General features: G+C 46.7%; 1 protein-coding gene and 1 long non-coding RNA gene across 5 annotated transcripts; one reads left to right on the plus strand and one right to left on the minus strand.

Annotated features, from left to right (window-relative positions):
* Positions 1-358: 358 nt before the first annotated feature.
* On the minus strand, positions 359-1,121 carry SAYSD1 (SAYSVFN motif domain containing 1). The gene is made up of 2 exons (XM_064158312.1): positions 935-1,121; positions 359-849 (listed from the first exon to the last, which is right to left on the minus strand). Exons 1-2 carry the CDS (start codon positions 1,085-1,087, stop codon positions 559-561), a joined length of 444 nt encoding a protein of 147 aa, XP_064014382.1. The 5' UTR covers positions 1,088-1,121; the 3' UTR covers positions 359-558.
* A 78-nt stretch (positions 1,122-1,199) lies between these two features.
* On the plus strand, positions 1,200-19,669 carry LOC135183378 (uncharacterized). 4 transcript variants are annotated; one of them, XR_010305541.1, is made up of 5 exons: positions 1,226-1,412; positions 13,066-13,192; positions 15,449-15,652; positions 15,770-15,975; positions 17,898-19,669. It is a non-coding gene; the product is annotated as an uncharacterized LOC135183378 (long non-coding RNA). The 4 variants fall into 4 exon arrangements; XR_010305542.1 differs by lacking the exon at positions 15,449-15,652 and having other exon boundaries at positions 1,200-1,257; XR_010305540.1 differs by having other exon boundaries at positions 15,449-15,975.
* Positions 19,670-21,431: the final 1,762 nt, after the last annotated feature.

Raw genomic sequence — 21,431 nt, forward strand, 5'->3', positions numbered from 1 at the left:
CTCAACGTGATAGTTAAAACTCCATGTATTACCTGCTGGGAATAAGGAGCCTTGTCTTTGTTCACGTAACACGTTATTAAAGCTGTAATATGAAAGCCATCAGACACCTTGCATTAAAAACAGACAGTCGTGTTAGATGGAAGTGACAAGCGCAGGCAGCAGCAGCTGCCTCTTTGAGGCACACTGCTGGTGCCGCTTGTCTTCCCTTCAGATTCTAGCCAGTGCTGGGAAGAGAAGCGCTTGGGCATTTCGCTACAGGTGCCGTCAAGCCCCGGCCCTCCTGCAGCTGCTGCCTATCAAGTGTCGCGGGAGCAGCAGTTCAATTGCCACCTCCAAAGAAAGGAGACCAAAGCCCACACTTTGCTACGACTTTATTCGGGATCGAACCGCGCCGGGGGAAACCTGGCCCAGTGTACCTGCCGAAGTGGCGCTGCGCATAGGAAAAACCCCAACCCTTCCCTCGGGTCCGTAATGGGAGCGTCGGAGGTGGCGGGGGCCGCCAGGGCAAAGCGCCGGTCCCCGGCAGCCCTGCTGCTCCCCGGGGCGAAGGGCTGGTTGCTACCTTCCGGCGGCGGGTCGGTAATACAGCTCTCGCTCCAGCTGCTCGGCCGTCAGCGTCCCGGCGATGGCGGTGCAGCCGGGATTGAAAACGGAATAGGCGCTCAGCTCGCCCCGTCGCCGCTCGGCGGGGCCGCGAGTGCCAGCGTACATCCAGTAGAGCAGGGAGAGGACGAAATACGGCAACCCCAGCTCCAGCTCGGCGAACAGTGCCAGCAGCACCGCCCAGAGAAGCACCTTCAGCAGCAGGGGACGCGCCCACACGGGAGTCGCCGCTCCGCCGGGACCGGCCTACGGAGACGTCAGTGAGACGTGGCGCCAGGCACCGGCTCGCCGCCGCGCTGCCCCGCTCCGACCCGCCCGCCTCGGCGCTCACCTGAGCGCCGCCGCCCGCGCCCGCCGCCCGCTCTCCTTCGGCGGCCTCTGCAGCCGCGGCCTTCTCCGGTGGCTCCGCGGAACGCGGCGAGGCGGCACTGCGGCCCCGGGCGGCGCGGAACTCCGCCAGCCGCCGCTCCACGGCAGCAGCCATGGCCGCCCCGCGCCTGCGCAGAGCCCCGGGCCGGCCCTGCCACGCCTGTGGAGGCCGGAGCGCGGCCGGCCCCAGCAGCGGCCCGCCCTGCGGCACGGCCCCAGCGGGTGGAGGGAAAGCTGGAGTAGCAACGCGGGTGCGGAGGTTTGTAGGCTGCTTCAAGAGAAGTTGTAAGTTGCCTTCCTCTTCTGTGTTTGTTTGTTTGGGCTTCTTTTAGTAGTTGAGCCTCAGTGAGTAATGCTGACCCCAAAAAAGCGAAGGAGAAGAGCATAAAGCATGGTGTGAGCAAAGCCCGCAGAGAGTGAGCCAGACGCTGGCAGCCAGGGTGAGTAAGAGCGTTTGCGCTTGGGCAGCCAGTCTGCACAAGCTGTGAGCGGCCTGGGCAGAGCGCTGGCACGGAGGAGGAGGCGGCGGCTCACGCTGAGCCGGCGCGGCCGGTGGCTGCCGCGCTGGGTGCGGTGAGAGGAGCAGGGCCCTGTGCTGTGGGGGAGCACATGGCGGGCTCCTCGCTGCGCAGGTGCATGGGCCGCACCTGCGCCCTTCAGCCTAGATGCCTTCTAGAACCGGGCTGGGCCACGCCGCCTGCTCCTTAAACAACTCTTTAAAGCAACTCTCGCATCCGCTTTCAGCTATCCGCACAGCCAAGAAACAAATTTATTTAGGGAAGCTGGCTCCTAGCCCCAGGAGCCTTAGGAGCCTCACTCCAGCAGTAGTAGTTAGCAACGAGACAGCCTCATGCAGTGCTGTTTGCAGTTACTTGTGTCGTTCTCAGAAGTGACCTTTAGAGCTGAACATTTCATACACCTGTCAGCTTAGAAGTGAATATGAGAAGAATAATAAAACCCAACTTGGGTGTCCCTAAGTCATCTTCACGTGGAAAAAGAAATGTTTTTTTTTCCAGCTCAATCGTTTTAAAATGTCTGTTTTATGCTCAGTTACAAAATAACTTTCTTCTAAGCGTCTGCAAAAAGTGCCACAGTGAATAACATTCTTTTTTTTCTTCATTTGTGGTAATTTGATTTAGAAATAACAGTCTAAAGTCTTTTAAAATAGCCTGAACAGGACATTGACTTGGTTTGTTGGTTGGGTTTTTGGTTGCTTTTCCTTCCTTCTTTTCCTTTCTTCCTTCCTTCCTTCTTTTCCTTTCTTCCTTCCTTCCTTCCTTCCTTCTTTTCCTTTCTTCCTTCCTTCCTTCTTTTCCTTTCTTCCTTCCTTCCTTTCCTTTCTTCCTTCCTTCCCTTCCTTTCTTCCTTCCTTCCCTTCCTTTCTTCCTTCCTTCCCTTCCTTCCCTTCCTTCCTTCCCTTCCTTCCTTCCCTTCCTTCCTTCCCTTCCTTCCCTTCCTTCCTTCCCTTCCTTCCCTTCCTTCCTTCCTTCCTTTCTTCCTTCCTTCCTTCCTTTCTTCCTTCCTTCTTTCCTTTCTTCCTTCCTTCTTTTCCTTTCTTCCTTCCTTCCTTCCTTCCTTCCTTCCTTCCTTCCTTCCTTCCTTCCTTCCTTCCTTCCTTCCTTCCTTCCTTCCTTCCTTCCTTCCTTCCTTCCTTCCTTCCTTCCTTCCTTCCTTCCTTCCTTCCTTCCTTCCTTCCTTCCTTCCTTCCTTCCTTCCTTCCTTCCTTCCTTCCTTCCTTCCTTCCTTCCTTCCTCTCCTTCCTTCCTTCCTCTCCTTCCTTCCTTCCTCTCCTTCCTTCCTTCCTCTCCTTCCTTCCTTCCTCTCCTTCCTTCCTTCCTCTCCTTCCTTCCTTCCTCTCCTTCCTTCCTTCCTCTCCTTCCTTCCTCTCCTTCCTTCCTCTCCTTCCTTCCTCTCCTTCCTTCCCTCTTCTAAGAAGTGCTGGGTAATTCCATGTTGTGTTCTATATTCGTCCTCAGCCAAACTGACACCTGAACTTAATATACCACCTGTGCAAGCTGCACCCAGTGATTCACATGCTATCTGATTCTGTTTGAAATCCCCTGGATTTGGCAGGTGTTGCTGTTGTGCATCCACATAACTATTTTATGGCTGTATTGAGCTACCTATGTCACCACATGATGTTAGGAAACACAGAAGAGTACCACAAATCCTATCTTTGAAGCCTAAGTGCACCACAGTAACCTCATCTGTAAATCAGTGTCATGCTACAGACGAATGCCTAAACAAATGTGTATCCATAAAGGCTTACATTGCTTCAATATATCCTGTTTTTAAACAGCTTAATTGAACAGACAGTTGTGTTTGTTTGTTTAACAAACCATCTGGACAATCTGTTCCCTGCTTTAATACTTACAAGGGTTCTGGGCAGTTCACCAACCTCAATTTTTGTATCCTCAGACAGTGATTATGAGGGCAAGGAGGGCATGGAGAGTTTCAAGAACACTTTTCTGGGATTCTTGAGTTGCTTCCTGCTTTCTCACTACCGATGAGAAAAGCACATGTAGTCCTTTTGTAGGCGTGAGACTATGAGCCAAATCCTTTTCCCCTTTGCTGTAGCTAAGTAACCATAAGTATATGGTCAATCAAAAATGCTAGGTGTTGTTTCATGTCTAGTGCTCCATCCTTGATAATTCAGAGTCTGAAACTGCTCGTCATCTTTTAGGAGTCAGCATTCTTCTGGGCCCCTCAATTCAAGAAAGATGTTGAGGTGCTGGAACATGTCCAGAGAAGGGCAACAAAGCTGGTGAGGGGCCTGGAGCACAAATCCTATGAGGAGAGGTTGAGGGAGCTGGGCCTGTTTAGCCTGGAGAAGAGGAGGCTCAGGGGTGATCTTATTACTGTCTACAACTACCTGAAGGGGCATTGTAGCCAGGTGGGGGTTGGCCTCTTCTCCCAGGCAACCAGCAATAGAACAAGGGGGCACAGTCTCAAGTTGTGCTGGGGGAAGCATAGGCTGGATGTTAGGAGGAAGTTGTTGCCAGAGAGAGTGACTGGCATTGGAATGGGCTGCCCAGGGAGGTGGTGGAGGCACTGTCCCTGGGGGTCTTCAAGAAAAGCCTGGCTGAGGCACTTAGTGCCATGGTCTGGTTGATTGGTTAGGGCTGGGTGCTAGGTTGGACTGGATGATCTTGGAGGTCTCTTCCAACCTGGTTGATTCTATGATTCTATGCTTCTATCATTAATCTCATTTAAAAAACTCCTGAGTTTTCTAAGCTTGATTTCTTGCTAGCTCACAATTGCCACATCCATAATGTAGAGCTCACATGTGTACTGCTCTCTAACAAGAAGAAAACCTATTGTTCTTCCACTCCAGTCATTTAGAAAACTTTTCCTTTCTCCCCTATTTACAATGCAGAAGATTTTTTGTAGTCTGCTCTCAGCCAGTGTTCTTCCCCTTTGCTGTACCTAAGTATGAGTAACCATAAATACATGGTTAATCAAAAATGCTAGGTGTTGATAGATGTCTAGTGCTCCATCCTTGATAACTCAGAGTCTGAAACTGTCCATCTTTTAGGAGTCACCATTAATCTCATTAAAAAAACTCCTGAGTTTTCAACTTGGTTTCTTGCTAACCCACAATTGCCACATCCATGATACAGAGCTCATGTGTATAACTCTCTCTAGCCAGAGGAAAACCTATTATTCTTCATGTGTTTCCACTCCAGTTGTTTAGAAGACTTTTCCTTTGTCCCCTATTTACAATGCAGAGTTTTTGTATTCTGCTCTCAGCCAGTTTTCCCCATTTTAAGGGACTAGTTTTTCAATCTTAGCTATGGTACTCCATCAGTGGCATGACTGAAGGAGGTGAAGTGGCTGCTGAGAGAACTGACACAACAAGAGAAATCTCAAAGTCATGCCCAAAGTGCAGTCAGTTTTCTATTTTGTGGGGGGAAACTGCAGAGTTGTTTTTCAAGTGTCTCTGCTATTTCATGCTTTTTTTTAAGAAGCAAGAGAACTGAAAACTGATTTGGGAAGTATTTTTACATGCTAGAAGGCATTAGAACTATCTGAGTTAAGCTGAGCACTGATAGCAACATTCAGCTCCTTTGGCACCCTTTGCCTTTGTCACAGCAGCAGCTCATCACCATGTCTTGGCAACAACAGCTTCTTTATTCATAGCACAGGCTTAGGATTGGGAGTGTTGTTTCTTAGTTCCTACAGCTGCAGATACCTGTTGGTGCATGCCAGCTTTTTCAGATATCAGTAGTAATCAAGTCACATTAATTCTCTTCATGGATTAATCTAATTCATTGACAGGAGCCTTCTCCATGAGATAAGCATCTGCACACACTAACTTGCTAAATGCCATAAATGCAGACAGAAGTGCAACCCATTATTAATATAATGACCTGGCTTAATTAGTTGAATGGAGCTGAGGGAGCATTAGCTTTAGTTGTTAAGGTCTTGGAGAACATGTGTAAAATTTATTGAATTGCACAGGCTCACACTTGTCTAATTCCATAGAGAGCTTTCTGCATATCCATTTACTAATCAGTTCTAACTGCAGAGAAGAGCTTCTTCCTATTGTAAAAAATGGTGATTTTTTTTCCCCCCCTTCCTAAAATAGCAGGATCAGGGTATTTTGCCTTTAGACATTGTTGTAGAGCACTCCATGACAGACATAAAGGTTGTTTTTTTTTTGGTCTGTCTTGTTATTGAATGAGTTCAGGTTCTTAATGGCAGATTTTCACATCTGTGTGGCTTCTAAATGTGTACGTTTGTATATTCAGCAGCACATGTTAAAATGTGCTAAGAACCTAGTACTTACCTCACTGCTTTGTATGCTGAAATGCCCTCTATTTAAACATATTAAAGCATGGGCAATGCAGAGTTATTAACATTTCTCTCACAGCTCAGAAATGTTCCTTGTCCTCAAATTTCCATTTGAGGAGAAGTACCACAGTAAATAGCCCTGTGATGGTTTGGGTGTTACCCACCCCCCCCAACACTCAAGAAACAGCAGTGCACTCTCAGCAGTAAGTTCTGCACATAAACTCGCACCTTGGCTGTCTGTTTACTCAAACTGGATCGAAGTTTAAGTACTTGAATGGGGCCTCAGAGGGACAAGTGGAGTTCCTCAGGGGTCAGTCCTGGGACCAGTCCTGTTCAACATCTTTGTCAGTGCCATGGACAGAGGCATTGAGTGCACCCTCAACAAGTTTGCTGATGACGCCAAGCTGCGTGGTGCAGCAGACAGGCTGTAGGGAAGGTTTCCATCCAGAGGGACCTGGACAGGATGGATAGGTGGGCACAGGCCAACCTCATGAGGTTCAACAAGACTAAGTGCAGTGTCCTGTATCTGGGTTGGGACAATCCCAAGCACAAATCCAGGCTGGGCAGTGAGTGGCTGGAGAGCAGCCCTGAGGCGAGGGGCTTGGGGGTGCTGCTGGAGGAGAAGCTCAACATGAGCCAGCAGTGTGCACTTGCAGCCCGTAGGGCCACCCAGAGCCTGGGCTGCATCAGGAGAAGGGTGGCTAGCAGGTTGAGGGAGGTGATTCTCCCCCTCTATTCAACTCTGCTGAGACCCCACCTGGAGTACTGTGTCCAGTTCTGGAGACCCCATTACAAGAAGGATGTGGAGATGCTGGAGAGTGTCCAGAGAAGGGCCACTGGGATGCTCAGAGGGCTGGAGCAGCTCTGCTGTGAGCACAGACTGAAAGAGTTGGGGCTGTTCAGTCTAGAGAAGAGGAGGCTCCCAGGTGACCTTCTTGTGGCCTTCCAGTATCTGAGTGGGGCCTACAAAAAAGCTGGGGAGGGACTTTTCAGGATATCAGGGAGTGACAGGACTGGGGGGAATGGAGCAAAGCTGGAGATGGGTAGGTTCAGGCTGGATGTGAGGAGGAGGTTCTTCACCATGAGAGTGGTGAGAGGCTGGAAGGGGTTGCCCAGGGAGGTGGTTGAGGCCCTATGGCTGGAGGTGTTTAAGGCTGGCTGAGGCTGTGGGCAGCCTGCTCTAGGGTAGGGTGTTCCTGGCCATGGCAGGGGGGTTGGAACTGGCTGATCCTTGTGGTCCCTTCCAACCCAGACTGATTCTATGATTCTATGACATTTCAAGCAATTGAGCTTCAAATAGGGGCCCAGTCCAAAGGAAGCCTGTTCCCATGTACTGATTAGTCAGAGGTTTTAGATGGCAGAAAAGACTGAGCACTGTCTCTAGGTCAGTTTATTTTGCAGGGCAGCAAAGAACAACACCAGATCTTGTCAGTTCTTCCAAAGATGAGTAAGTAGCTTTCAGAAACAAGACGTTGCAAACATTCAGCAATATTACCACTTCTGTTTGAGTGGTTCAGTGAGGACACCAATCTGTAGCTGATAAGGTATAAATTCATGAGGGAGGAATCTTTACAGAAAGGTCTGTTTATGTTTCTAGGGAAAAGACAAATTTAACTAGAGAACAATGAAATTGTCTACACTTCAGTTCTGTAAAGTCAAAGTGCTGGTAGCAAAGACTTCGTGTTTAGAAGTAAAGTCCTGGCCTTAAATACATAGCAGAGTGTATTTCCCTCCTCTACTAACTCCCCTCTGCATAACTTACACTGAATTTCAGAATTTGTTAATCCAAGAGTCTTGAGAGCAACAACACAAGGGATAAGTGAGACATAGACTGGATTATGACATCAAGAACAGAAGGAGAAATTACAGCACCCTCTGCTGTCTTTCTAGATGCTTGCCTTAAAGATTTCTCTATTCTTGCCTTAAAGATTTTTCTGTCTCTTGCCTGGGAAAAAGCCACCAGAATATTTGGATCATAACTCTCAGTTCATGCTGGAAGGACTGGGACTGCCTCATGGTTTGTTTCTATTTTATTGTTTTGTAAATTACTGTAATGTTCCACAAGCCAGGTCAGTTTATGTTTGGGGATCTAAATAGAAATGAACATTTAAATCTGTGCCCTTTGCTTATCATAGAATCAACCAGGTTGGAAAAGACCTCCAAGATCATCCAGTCCAACCTAGCACCCAGCCCTAGCCAGTCAACCAGACCATGGCACTAAGTGCCTCAGCCAGGCTTTTCTTCAACACCTCCAGGGACAGTGACTCCACCACCTCCCTGGGCAGCCCATTCCAATGCCAATCACTCTCTCTGTGAGGAGCTTCCTCCTAACATCCAGCCTAGACTTCCCCCAGCACAACTTGAGACTGTGTCCCCTTGTTCTATTGCTGGTTGCCTGGGAGAAGAGGCCAACCCCCACCTGGCTACAACCTCCCTTCAGGTAGTTGTAGACAGCAATGAGGTCACCCCTGAGCCTCCTCTTCTCCAGGCTAAGCAACCCCAGCTCCCTCAGCCTCTCCTCATAGGATTTGTGCTCCAGGCCCCTCACCAGCTTTGTCACCCTTCTCTGGACACCTTTCAGCACCTCAACATCTCTCCTGAATTGAGGGGCCCAGAACTGGACACAGCACTCAAGGTGTGGCCTGACCAGTTCTGAGCACAGGGGAATAATAACCTCCCTTGTCCTGCTGGCCACACTGTTCCTGATCCAGGCCAGGATGCCATTGGCTCTCTTGGCCACCTAGGCACACTGCTGGCTCATCTTCAGCCTACTATCTACCAGCACCCCCAGGTCCCTTTCTTCCTGGCTGCTCTCAGCCACTCTGTCCCCAGCCTGTAGTGCTGCTTGGGGTTGTTGTGGCCATAGTGCAGAACCCTGCCCTTGGCCTTGTTAAATCTCCTCCCATTGGCCTCTGCCCACCCAGCCAGCCTGTCTAGGTCTGTCTGCAGGACTCTCCTACCCTCCAACAGATCAACACCTGCTCCTAGCTTGGTGTCATCTGCAAACTTACTGATGCTGGACTCAATCTCCTTGTCCAGATCATCAGTAAAGATGTTGAATAGGCCTGGGCCCAGCACTGATCCTTGGGGCACACCACTAGTGACAGCTGCCAACTGGATGTGGCACCATTCACCACCACTCTCTGGGCTCTGCCATCCAGCCAGTTCTTGACCCAGCACAGAGTGAATCTAAGCCATTTGCTGCCAGCTTGGCTAGGAGCTTGTTGTGGCAGATGATGTCAAAGGCTTTGCTTATGTGAGATACGATCTGCCTTTCAAAATACATCTTCTCTTTCAATAAATGTGGGTTTTTTTATCATATGCACACTGAATTTCAACAGAGGCTTCCTACAACTCACTCTCTGACTGACAAGCCCAAGATCTAGACAGCTTTAATCCTCACTTCTGTAACTCATACATACTAGGAAGCTGCACAATACAGTTTGTGTTCCTTTCCCCTTCTGCATTCACAGCCAGTTCTGACACTGATCTCCCAAAGATATGTTTCTGGATTGACTACAGAGAGGTCAGAGGGGGTTTAATTCCACAATTAGGGTCTGAAGTACAATTTATGTTACATCAGGTGAATATACATTCCCTCTTTCTCTAGTTCCTCTTTCCCTTTTGGGAATGATATTTGTAGTTCTAGGCTAAATAACTTACGTTAAAGTACAATCACATGTCAGACTCTAATTATTCATTGCTGGAGGTGGACTTTTTTGCTGCAGAATTGATTTGATAGACCTCAGTTTAGTTTTAATTCACTCAAGTGCATGAACAGAGTGAAATGTGTTGGATTTGTGTTTTGTAATCTACACAAAAGCATTTGTATCTCCAGGCTGTGGGATACTGAAAATGAATTTCTGGACCAATGCAAAGGAAGTTTCTTTAGAAACTTTGTGTGGTGTTTTTAGCCAAAAATGGATCAGCTCTTGCTGTGTGTTTAATGGGTTTCAGTGCTCAGTTTCAAGTTTTCCAAGTAGTACTTTTTCATATGGGAAGAAATTTGATAGTATATCTCCTCTCTTTTCCTTGTCTTCTTCTCCTCTTTTCCTTCTTTTTCTTCTCCTTTTTTCCTTCTTTTTCTTCTCCTCTTAGCCTTGTTTTCCTCCTTCTTCTCCTCTTTGCCTTCTTTTCCTTCTTCTTCTCCTCTTTGCCTTCTTTTCCTTCTACTCTTTGCCTTTTCCTCCTTCTTCTCCTCTTCGCCTTCTTTTCCTCCTTCTTCTCCTCTTTGCCTTCTTTTCCTTCTTCTTCTCTTTGCCTTCTTTTCCTTCTACTCTTTGCCTTCTTCATCTCTTCTTTGCCTTCTTTTCCTCCTTCTTCTCCTCTTCGCCTTCTTTTCCTCCTTCTTCTCCTCTTCGCCTTCTTTTCCTCCTTCTTCTCCTCTTTGCCTCCTTCTCCTCCTTCTCCTCTTTTCCTCCTCCTCCTCCTCCTCCTCCTTCTCCTTTTTTCCTCCTCCTCCTCCTCCTCCTTCTCCTCTTTTCCTCCTCCTTCTCCTCTTTTCCTCCTCCTCCTTCTCTTTTCCTCCTCCTCCTTCTCTTTTCCTCCTCCTCCTTCTCTTTTCCTCCTTCTCCTTCTCTTTTCCTCCTTCTCCTTCTCTTTTCCTCCTCCTCCTTCTCTTTTCCTCCTCCTCCTTCTCTTTTCCTCCTCCTCCTTCTCTTTTCCTCCTCCTCCTCTTTTCCTCCTCCTCCTCCTCCTCCTCTTTTCCTCCTCCTCTTTTCCTCCTCCTCTTTTCCTCCTCCTCTTTTCCTCCTCCTCTTTTCCTCCTCCTCTTTTCCTCCTCCTCTTTTTCTCCTCCTCTTTTCCTCCTCCTCTTTTCCTCCTCCTCTTTTCCTCCTCCTCTTTTCCTCCTCCTCTTTTCCTCCTCCTCTTTTCCTCCTCCTCTTTTCCTCCTCCTCCTCCCTCCCTCCCCCCTCCCTCCCTCCTTCTCTCCTTCTTCCTCCCCTCAGCTACTCTGCTCACCTTAGCAGGCATATGAGTTTTAGTACCTTGAGATGAAAACGAAACAGCTTTTCACAACAACCAACTTGTTTATCATCCCCATCCCACACTGCCTCTCATTCCTTCACTTAAGTTGCTGTTCTCATTCCACCGCTATCTCCTTGTGGTAGTTGTGCAATGCTCTCACATTTGCAGCACAATGAAACTTTGAAAATGGGAAGAACTTACAAACCAAATTGCACTTACCCATAGAGATTGTGTTTTACCAGATTTCTCCAGTGTGTGCTTGGTTCAGTAAATAAGAACAGGTTTAACTGACCAGCAGCTGAATGAAGTTTTACTAAGAGAGAGCAGATACATAATTACCTGAGCACAGTTTTTTACTGCATGTTGTTGTTGCCAAAATTTGCCTGCATGCAATAAAACAAAACCAGTGGGACTCAAGACAACAGAACCAACTAAGTTGTCAGTGAGCATAAGCTTACAAAAACCCCCAAAGCTGCACATACACACTTTAACAAATATCTGGCCTGATATTCCTTGTGGAAGATACAGACTTAATGCTAAGGCTGATAGTTGGCTCAGTTCAGTGTCTGTATTCACCTCTGGGAAAGAATGCTCAGAAACTGAACAAACCAGATCTGCTCTACAGTTGCTTTTACTATACATTTACTATGTATTTGCTGCTTACTTGCAGGCTATTTAGCCAAAAGAACTTGTACATCTCTCCAGGTGTATCTCAGTTTGAGTCTGTCATTAGTTGCCATATTACCACTTCACAAGTGAGCTGATGCCCTCTCCTGTTGTTTTGTGTTTTGATGTTCTCCCAGTCTTGGCTGACTACAGAAAAATTAAGTCCACATTTGCAGGTCATTGCCTCCTTCTCCTCAACACTTAGCCATAAGGCTTCCAAGGACACTTCCATCTAGTGATGCTTAGATACATTGTTTCTCTTCCTGCTTTATTGAACTTAAGGTTTTGGTGTATGCATTCAGGTTAAGACAGGATTGTTATCACCCTTTGATTGGATTTAATCTCCTTAGGCCAAGGGCCATATTTCACAGCATGTAAATCAAGATCCTTGACTTGGTGTGTGCTTTCTTGGCCTTCAGGATGTGGCACTTGGTGCCATGGTCTAGCCTTGAGCTCTGTGGTAAAGGGTTGGACTTGATGATCTGTGAGGTCTGTTCCAACCTTGGTGATACTGTGATACCATAGTGTTTTGCTGTCGCTGACTGACGTCACCTGAAATGTGGTGCTGATATCATGGTCCAGGACATTAAGCAAAGGTTCTTCTGATTTCTTAATGATACCAGTGTTGAGTCAGAAGATGGTCCTGATTTTTTTCTTCAGTAGAAACAGCATCAGGGACCTTCTTGAATCACAGGATGTCAGGGGTTGGAAAGGACCCAAAGAGATCATTGAGTCCCACCCCCCTGCCAGATGGGCCCAAAAAGTCTCCAGAGAAGGAGACTCCACAGCCTCTCTGGGGAGTCTGTTCCAGTGCTCTGTGACCCTTACAGTAAAGTAGTTTCCCCTTATGTTGAGGTGGAACTTCCTGTGCTGCAGCTTACATCCATTGCTCCTTGTCATACCACAGAGAGCAAGTGAACAGAGCCTGTCCCCCCACTCCTGACCCTCAGCCCTCAGATATTTACAAACATTTATCAAATCCCCTCTCAGTCTTCTGTTCTCCAAACTAGAAAGCCCCAGGTCCCTCAGCCTCTCCTCATCAGGCAGTGCTCCATCCTTGTAGCCCTCCACTGGACCCTCTCCAGCAGCTCCTTGACCCTCTTAAACTGGGGAGCCCAAAACTGAATGCAGTACTCAAGATGAGGTCTCAGCAGGGCATAGTAGAGGGGGAGGAGAACCTCCCTTGATCTGCTGGACTCACTCGTCATAATTCACCTCAAGATCCCATTGGCCTCCTTGGCCAGCAGGGCACGTTGCTGTGCCACGGTTAACTTGTTCTGCTCCCTAGCAGATCACCTCCCAACCTGTACTGCTGTAGTTTATTATTCTTCCCCAGATGCAGGACTCTGCACTTGTCCTTGTTGAGCCTCCTTTGGGTCCTGTTTGATCTCAGACGGTGCCTAAGGGCACCAGATGAAGGAGCTGTAGCATCGTGGCAAGCAGATCTCAGATAAAAGCATGCCACAAACTCCACCTGGGCCTTCCTGCGCTGCACTACCGACCAGTAAAAGCAGTGGAGTCAAGTCCCAGAAACAGCAAAGCAAAAATTCACAACGAAATAATTAAGGGGAAATTCCAGTATCAGTTTCTCCGCGTTCCTTCCCGGTCGCTGACATCCAGCTCTTTGCAGAGGTCTGTTTTAACAGACTTGCTTTTGTCCACTAGATGGTAGCAAAAAGGCATCAGAAGAGAAGTTTCCAGTGCTCCTCTTCCCACCGGAGAAAATGCATCCATCCTCACCAGAGAGCCCGGCTGTCTGCAAGGCAGACCTGGAGTCAAGCTGCTGCCCGTGGTGAGTAGGTGGGAGGAAAACCCTGAGGTACTTCCATTGTGAAGATCTGGACTAGGAACTTGCTGAAAGTTCATAGTGACCAGTTCTGGGCCACTCAATTCACGAGAGATGCTGAGGTGTCCAGAGAAGGGCGATGAAGTTGGCAAGGGTCCTGGAGCACAGCCCTGTGAGGAGAGGCTGAGCTGGGGGTGTGCAGCCTGGAGAAGAGGAGGCTCAGAGTAGACCTCATTGCTGTTTACAACTACCTGAAGGGAGGCTGTAGCCACATAGCCAGGGGTTGGTCTCCTCTCCCAGGCAACCAGCAACAGCATGAGGGGACACAGTCTCAAGTTCTGTTAGGGGAGGTCTAGACTGGATGTTAGGAGGAAGCTCTTCACAGAGAGAGTGATTTGCAATTGGAATGGGCTGCCCAGGGAGGTGGTGGAATTGCTGTCCTTGGAAGTGTTTAAGAAAAGCCTGGCTGAGGCACTTAGTGCCATGGTCTAGGGCTGGGTGCTAGGTTGGACTGGAAGCTCCCAGAGGTCTCTTCCAACCTGGTTGATTCTAAATTCATTTACTCAGGGTGCACCTCATCTGGTAAAGCCATCCCTAGGGAGAGTGCTAGAGGCCAAATAGGGGAGTGAATGAAAGGCAGTTCATGGTGGTCTGATGACATTATAATTTCATTTTAAATTACCTACAATTAATATAGTAACTGAAATATCTGTTGTGAGGAAGATTCAGGGACAAGCTCAAAGACCCAAACAGTGACCTTCTGCTCCACATCTGTAACACTGCTAGAGCACAGGAAAACAAATTACAAAACTTCTGATGTAGTAGGAGTTTTCTTTTTCCATGCAGGGACAAACTCAATGCTTTTTAAATGGAAGATAATTCTCAGTGAAAAAAGAGCAAAATAATTGCCTCAAAATAATTAGGGCATTTACATGAGAAAAGGAAAAAAGGCTCGATCAGATCTCAGGCTTAAGGACAAGCATTTGATTTCAGTGGGCAGCTTTAGCAGGCACTGTGACCTCTGCCTTAGTGCTACTGCATCACCTCATGGGACATAATGATACTGTCTGTCTCTACCCAGTGGCTGCTGATTTGCAGGTCTCTCTCAGCTTGTTAGTCTGAATTACCACACTACAGGAAGCATCTTCTGCTGAAGGGTTCTTGCAATATATTTGGATTACAGAAATTTATAAAAAGAAGTATTTTTTTAATTTGGAAAATTGCTTCAGGAACTCCTGACCATCTCTGTGCAATGTACCAAAAAGACCATGATTTCAAAGGGAAAAAAATAGAGCTCACCAAACTGCCTGACCTCCTCTTGTGCTTGTACAGCATCTCAGCTGCTGCTGGAGCCTACTAGAAAGGGTGGCAGAATGACTGTGAGGTTGTTTGCTACCAAGGACATAATAATGCAGTTATCTTCTCCAGACCATCCATGTCCATCTCAGATCATTAGAGAAATCCTCACCAGGCTGCAATTTGATTGTTACTGCTCTACAAGAGAAAAGCAGAGCAAGGAAAACCAAACCAAGCCACCACCAAAAAAACATAGTAAAACCCAATAACTCTTTATTAAAAGTGAATTGTTTGAACAACAAAAATTCAGCAGCTGTCCCAAGTCAAATAGGATCAGCTATATGAAATCTTCATCCCTGCATTCTTGCAGGTTTGAGTCACAGGCACTGCAATCAATAACACACATTTTTCCTGGGATTTTAGCAACATCCTAGAGGGAGTGCTTTCACAGGGATAAACTATTCAGTAGTTTCTTGAGGATGTTACCCACAAGCAAGCATTTCTTGCCTGTGAAGCACTCCTGTACTCTTTTTTTTTAAGTTGATATTAAAACCATAGGAAATAAACCAAGGGTTATTTGCCCATTACTTAACCTTGTATTCTTTCCACATGACAAGTTTGCTGTGGAGCCTCCATTTCCTTGTATAAATTCTTAGTTGTCACCGTTCCTGCATTGAAGTTATAAGCAGCCTTGCTCCACTTTTAGACTTCTCTGTGAAAAGAATGCTTTAAATCAATGTGAATATATTTATGCTGCTGTGATGCACTTTTCCTGATGTCAGATCTTCTCCATCTCTTGACAAATGTCACTGCTTTTGTATATGAGAATTTCCCCACTAACAGGATATGCAGCCTTTCACCTCTAGGATTCTGTTTTGAATCCTGCCCTTCTCAGTTGCCAAAAAGTGTCAAAGAGCAGTAATTTATATTGTAAGAGTTGAAAGATGATCTTGATCTGTTTTCCAGGGAAAAGATGTTCACATGGAATCATAGAATGGGCTGGGTTAGAAGGGACCTCCAAAGTTCCAACCCCCCTCTGCAGTAAGCAGGAGCATCCTCAACTAGATGAGACTGCCCAGAGCCCTGTCGAGCCGCACCCTGAATATCTCCAGGGATGGGATCCCAGTCACCTTCCTGGGCAGCCTGTTCCAGTGTTCTACCACCCTCATAGTAAAGAACCTGTTCCTAAAATCCAATCTGAATCTGCTCTTCTCTAGTTTGAAGCCATTGGCCCTTATCCTATCACTACAGGCCTTTGTAAAGAGTCTCTCTCCATCCTTCTTGTAGGTCCCCTTCAGGTACTGGAAGGCTGCTATTAGGTCTTCCTGGATCCTCCTCTTCTCCAGGCTGAACAACCCCAGCTCCCTCAGCCTGTCCTCGTAGCAGAGGTGCTCCAACTTCATGATAATTTTTGTGGCCCTCCTCTGGACCTGCTCCATCATGTCCCTGTCCTTCCTGTATTGAGGGCTCCAGATCTGGACACGGTACTCCAGGTGAGGTCTCATCAGAGCCAAGTGGCAGAATCACCTCTCTGGATCTGCTGGAAATGCTTCTGGTTTCCCAGTCTGCCCCCTGGGACTGACTGGTTGCAATGGTGGTCACTTGCCTGTTCTAAGCAAATGGTAACTCTCTTTGGCTCATTTATTTTGAGCCATGCCTTGCTAACCAAAGAGTTAGCAACTAAGGTTAGGCCAACTCAGTTATGAATAAAGTGGACATTTGTGATCATTTGCAGAATAGAATAGCTTACACCTTTAGCACAATTTAGGTTTGGTCAGGGAAAGGGTATCCAGAGGCACATAACGCCTGGGTCATGTTAATGGAGGCTTTAAAAACCTTTGCTTTACTTCCTGCTGGCAAGAAAGTGCTAATAGCTGCAGCATCTCCTTCTCACCTAATAACTGTTTGCCTCTGTGCTTAAAATCAGGGTCAGCATACAGGCAGAAGAGAAGCTACCCTATTAGCATACCTATTCCATGGTTAAATAGAGTATTCTGTTACGGGCAGGAGAAGTTACCCTATTTGCATGCCTGAGTCATACCTATTCCATGGTTAAATAGAGTAGTCTGTTACAGGCAGGAGAAGTTACCCTATTTGCATGCCTGAGTCATACCTGTTCCATGGTTATTCTGTTACAGGCAGGAGGAGTTACCCTATTTGCATGCCTGAGCCATACCTATTCCATGGTTATTCTGTTACAGGCAGGAGAAGTTACCCTATTTGCATGCCTGAGTCATACCTATTCCATGGTTATTCTGTTACAGGCAGGAGAAGTTACCCTATTTGCATGCCTGAGCCATACCCATTCCATGGTTATTCTGTTACAGGCAGGAGGAGTTACCCTATTTGCATGCCTGAGCCATATCTATTCCATGGTTAGAGTATTCTGTTACAGGCAGAAGTTACCCTATTTGCATGCCTGAGTCATACCTATCCCATGGTTATTCTGTTACAGGCAGGAGGAGTTACCCTATTTGCATGCCTGAGCCATATCTATTCCGTGGTTAGAGTATTCTGTTACAGGCAGAAGTTACCCTATTTGCATGCCTGAGCCATACCCATTTCATTGTTAAATAGAATATTCTGTTACAGGCAGAAGAGGAGAAGTTACCCTATTAGCATGCCTGAGCCATACCCATTCCATGGTTAACTATTCTGTTACAGACAGAAGAAAAGTTAGCATGTCTGAGCCATTCCTATTCCATGGTTATTCTGTTATCATGTTCTTCGTGAATGGTGGTGCAAGAACAGCAGTAGTAATAAACTCTCTTGCCTTGTGCAATGTCATTAACCTTGGTCACTTCGTGGCTATGAGTGTTGCAACCTCAAGTGTAACCTTATTTTCTCCCATGACATGCACAAGGTAGTCACTCACAGCTTTATTTCTAAGTGCAATACAACCTCGTTCATCTGAGCCCCAGAGCTTTTGGCTAAGCCTAAACAGAAGATGGTGCTGGCCTCGAGTGGTGAATGTTGAAATCCAACATTTGCCTAGCACACTGTGCTGTCTGTGTGAGGGCAAGCAAGACTCAGGTTTCAGTCATTTTTCCTGTTGGGTTTTTTCAATGATCTTCTCAATCTCTTTTTGATTTTGGCAAGTTTTCTCCTTTTCTTCCTGGTGAGTGCTGAGGTGAAGGAGTTGCTGTGTTTCCCAGCACTAGCTAGTGCAGCCATTAACAACTTCCCCTTGGCTTAAACAGTCTCTCATGGACCTTTTGTTCCTGGCATAATTATGAAGGTCCTACTTTGTCTTCGGAGTTTTCAACCCTTGTTTGTCACATCTTTTGTTGTCTTCCTGACATCTCTGGTTCTGTTGACCTTTTTTTCCATCATTTTCCTATTTCTTTGGCTTTCTGCTGTTGTGTTGATCCTGCTGATTTATATTTTTTTGCTGTGTCTTTATTTCACACTCCAGAACTGAGATAGCTGCAGCAACTGCGAGGTTGTGATAACTGCAACTCTGCAAGGTAACATCCATAGTTTTGGTCTTTACTCTGGAACAAACAAACAGTTAAAGTGTAGGTGTCCTGAGTTTTTTAGCAAGATTGATGTCCACAAATAAGGGCACAATATCACCTTGAATTTTGTTCAGTCCTGAATGCCATTTTATGTAACAGAGCACCAGTTACAACAAGCAACCAAGGCCAAGAGGATTTGGGAACTTTATTAGTTTGTTAGAAAAATGTTGTAAGATCAACAAGATGGACCTCAGGGTGCTGCTTTAATTGAGTCCCAGCAAGAGTTTCATACTCTGTATCTCACAATCACATACCACCTGAAGGCAAACCTTTATTTTTTTGTGCTCTGGGCCCTGGGGGAAAAAAATGCAATGGTTTTTATATTACTTTACCTGCAGCTGTGCTTTGCTGAGGTCATGTAATGCATCTCAGTAGATTTTAATCAACAGCCTGCCTAGGAGTTTGTATTCCTCTATATACAGCACCACAGCTTCTTGCTTACAGGCCACAGGCACCAGCTACAGCTAAGCTTTTTGAATAAAAGATTTCATGGTTTGCTCACTTCTTGTATAAATAATCTGTTTTTAAATGCCTGTATTGAAATGTCAAATATAGTTGCAACAGAAATTGGCCTAAGGCTATAGTCACAGCCATGTCTAGGTATACAACTCTCTTGGGATCTGTCTAGTCCCCTGACAAAAGCAACTCCTTAGTTTTTTCAGGAAGAGTTTGTGCTTGCTGGGACATGCATACTCACAGTTCGTTCTGTTCATTTTTTTTTTAGGAGAAGTTTCTAACAAATCACTACCCTGAAGAAGAACAAAGCTTTATTTAAAACAAGCCACATTCTGGTTGTAACATGCATATCCTATTTTTAAGGGGTTATCATTAATTATTAGGTTTTGCATGGCTATGATAATACTTTCTCACATCACCTGATAGCAAATGTGCAGGCCATAGAATCATACAATCAGAGAATGTCAGGGGGTGCAAGGGAACTCGAAATATCATCTGGGGCAGCCCCCCTGCCGAGCAGGAGCACCTACAGCAGATCAGACTGGAACGTGCCCAGACGGTTCTTGAAAATCTCCAGCCCCCCTGGGCAGCCTGTTCCAGTGCTCTGTCACCCTCACAGGGAAAAAAAGTCTTCCTCAGGTTCACATCTGTGATGGTTTGGGTGTTACCCACCCCCTCACACACATTTGCAATGAGTGAAGTAGACATCACCATTGTTTCCTTCCCCAGCCTGTAATCTAGCTCTTCTCACCAAAACATTCTAGCTAGGCTCAAACTAGCACAACATCGAACCTCCTATGCCCCAACCTCAACCCACTGCCCCTTGTCCTGGCACTGAGCATCACCACCCTTCTGGCACTCACCCTTTACATATTTGTAAACATTAATAAGGACATCTCTTCAGCTCCTCCTCGCCAAGCTAAAGAGCCCCAGCTCTCTCAGTCTCTCCTAGTAAGGAAAACGCTCAGCTTCCTTAATCACTTTTGTGGCTCTGTGCTGGACTCTCTCAAGCAGCTCCCTGTCCTTCTTGAGCTGGGGGGGTGCAGAACTTGACAGAGTGCTCTGGCTGAGGCCATGTTTGCAATTCTTGCATTTCATATGGTGCTCTGTCACTTCTGCAGCAGTTTTTACAGGCTCCTTGAAACAGACTTTGTTACTAAAAGCCACTCAATCTGCAAATAGAAGTGTAATGGGGTTTGATGCAGCACTGCACCTGCAGCAATAGCAAACAATATGAGCCTGTACAGGATCCTGAATGAAGGCATTCTTATAAACTGTGGGTAGTGGGAGATATTTAGAAACAAGAAACCATGATCAAGGCCACTGTTGTAATTCTGACCTGTGTTTGTCATGTTTCAGTATGTGTTAGAAGCCCAAGTTTACCTAAAAGGAAGCAGTCAGCCCAAGATCAAACATTGCCCTTCCAGGGAACGGGAAACACTGACAACTTTGGACTGTGTGAGTTTGAGTTTCTGCTGTTTGCTTAGTATGCCACTTCTATGGCATGGGATGGCAGGAGTGTTTCACAGGTGACTTCTGCTGGTCGGCAGCAAGTGGACGGGGCAGACAGGAGAGTCATGGAAGCAAAGCTGCATGGCTTTTTTGTTCCTTCAGGGTGTCTGAGCTATACAGGAGGATGAGTACAGACAAGAATTGCTCATTGGTAACCACAGTCCCTCCTGAGCCAAAGGGCCCCCAAGCCTTGAGCATCTTTTTAATCTATCCTGCTTCTGACCCACACTCCAAGTCCATAGTACTTTCCCTCTTCTGACCCAGATGTCATATCCTTCACCTGCCTGCACTGCAGTGACCTACTAAGAGCTCAGATCACTTCTGTTCCCTATACAGTTGCTTCCTGGTTCAAATACCCCACTTCCCCTTTTCTCATGTCCCATAAGTTAACCACAGTGCACTCAGCCACTCTGATTCAAGAGCACCTTCTCATTAAGCCGTCTCCTAGTTTGAATCCTTAATTCTGACCCCACAACCCACCCTGCAGCCCTTTACCACCCTCTTTTCACTCTTCCCCTTGTCCCCAGTCCTCTCCCCTGCTCCCAAATTCTCTTTAAGCTCTCTACCACCACACACACACACACACACACTCCTTATCTGCAACTCTCCTCCCATCTATATCTTTGCCACACATCATCAAACCTGCTGTATCTTTTCAGTTCTTCCTGCTCAGCGTTGGTGATGTGCCCATCTGCCATACACCTGTAGCTGGGTAGTCAGCTAAAGCTGCCCTCTTTCTTGGATGTCCTTGCAGAATAAAAGGAAGAAAGCACATCTCCTCCTTTTCCAGGATCTCAAAAGTTCAGTCTGCACTTAGCAGATGTCAACAAAATCAAAACAGGTTTCAAAAGAAAATAGTGAGGTGAGGAAGAGCACAGTCATGTTTATCCACAAAAGTCTCTGCAGTCCAGTTAGCTCTCCCTAATTCATCATAGGAGTGGAGAAGGGAATTTGCCTAGGCAAATAACAACAGCAGAAAACTTTGGCCAGCTCAACATTTCCCTAAGCAGATCCCTGGAAGGGTAGGAGTCAAAAACAGGGCTTCCTAAGTCTGCATGACACACGTGTTCTTCAAGGCATCCGGAGAGGCACAGCCCAAGCTGTCTGTTCTACCTCCATTACATTTGAGCTCCAGCTCTGGACAGAAGGAAGTTGGTCCCTGGACCCCCAAGTCCTTGGGAACAGAATGAAGTAAGTCATCAGGGATGCAACTGGCCCAAGAGGGGAAATTTCTGGTTTGCATTTTGAGAAGCTTGCAACATAGGCCATAAAAATGTCCCTAGAGCTATGTATGAACAACTGCACTACAGCAGCCCTGTGGTAATCATAGGACATTATGATGGCAGCTGGAGAATTCCTTCATGTATATTGTTGCAAAATGGTACTGAGCAATATTTTTTAAGTGTGTTCTTGAATATTTTCCACCACTGAAAGTGACTAATCTTGTGTGGGCTTAGCCAAAC

The sequence above is a fragment of the Pogoniulus pusillus genome, chromosome 18, assembly GCF_015220805.1.
Source record: "Pogoniulus pusillus isolate bPogPus1 chromosome 18, bPogPus1.pri, whole genome shotgun sequence".
Classification (NCBI taxonomy): domain Eukaryota; kingdom Metazoa; phylum Chordata; class Aves; order Piciformes; family Lybiidae; genus Pogoniulus; species Pogoniulus pusillus.

What these genes read in the sequence shown, in the direction of transcription:
- SAYSD1 (XM_064158312.1), bottom strand. Translation starts at nt 1,087, where the DNA reads ATGGCTGCTGCCGTGGAGCGGCGGCTGGCGGAGTTCCGCGCCGCCCGG. An exon ending in GCGCGGGCGGCGGCGCTCAG is followed by an intron (nt 850 to 934) that starts GTGAGCGCCGAG and finishes ACGTCTCCGTAG; the next exon opens with GCCGGTCCCGGCGGAGCGGC.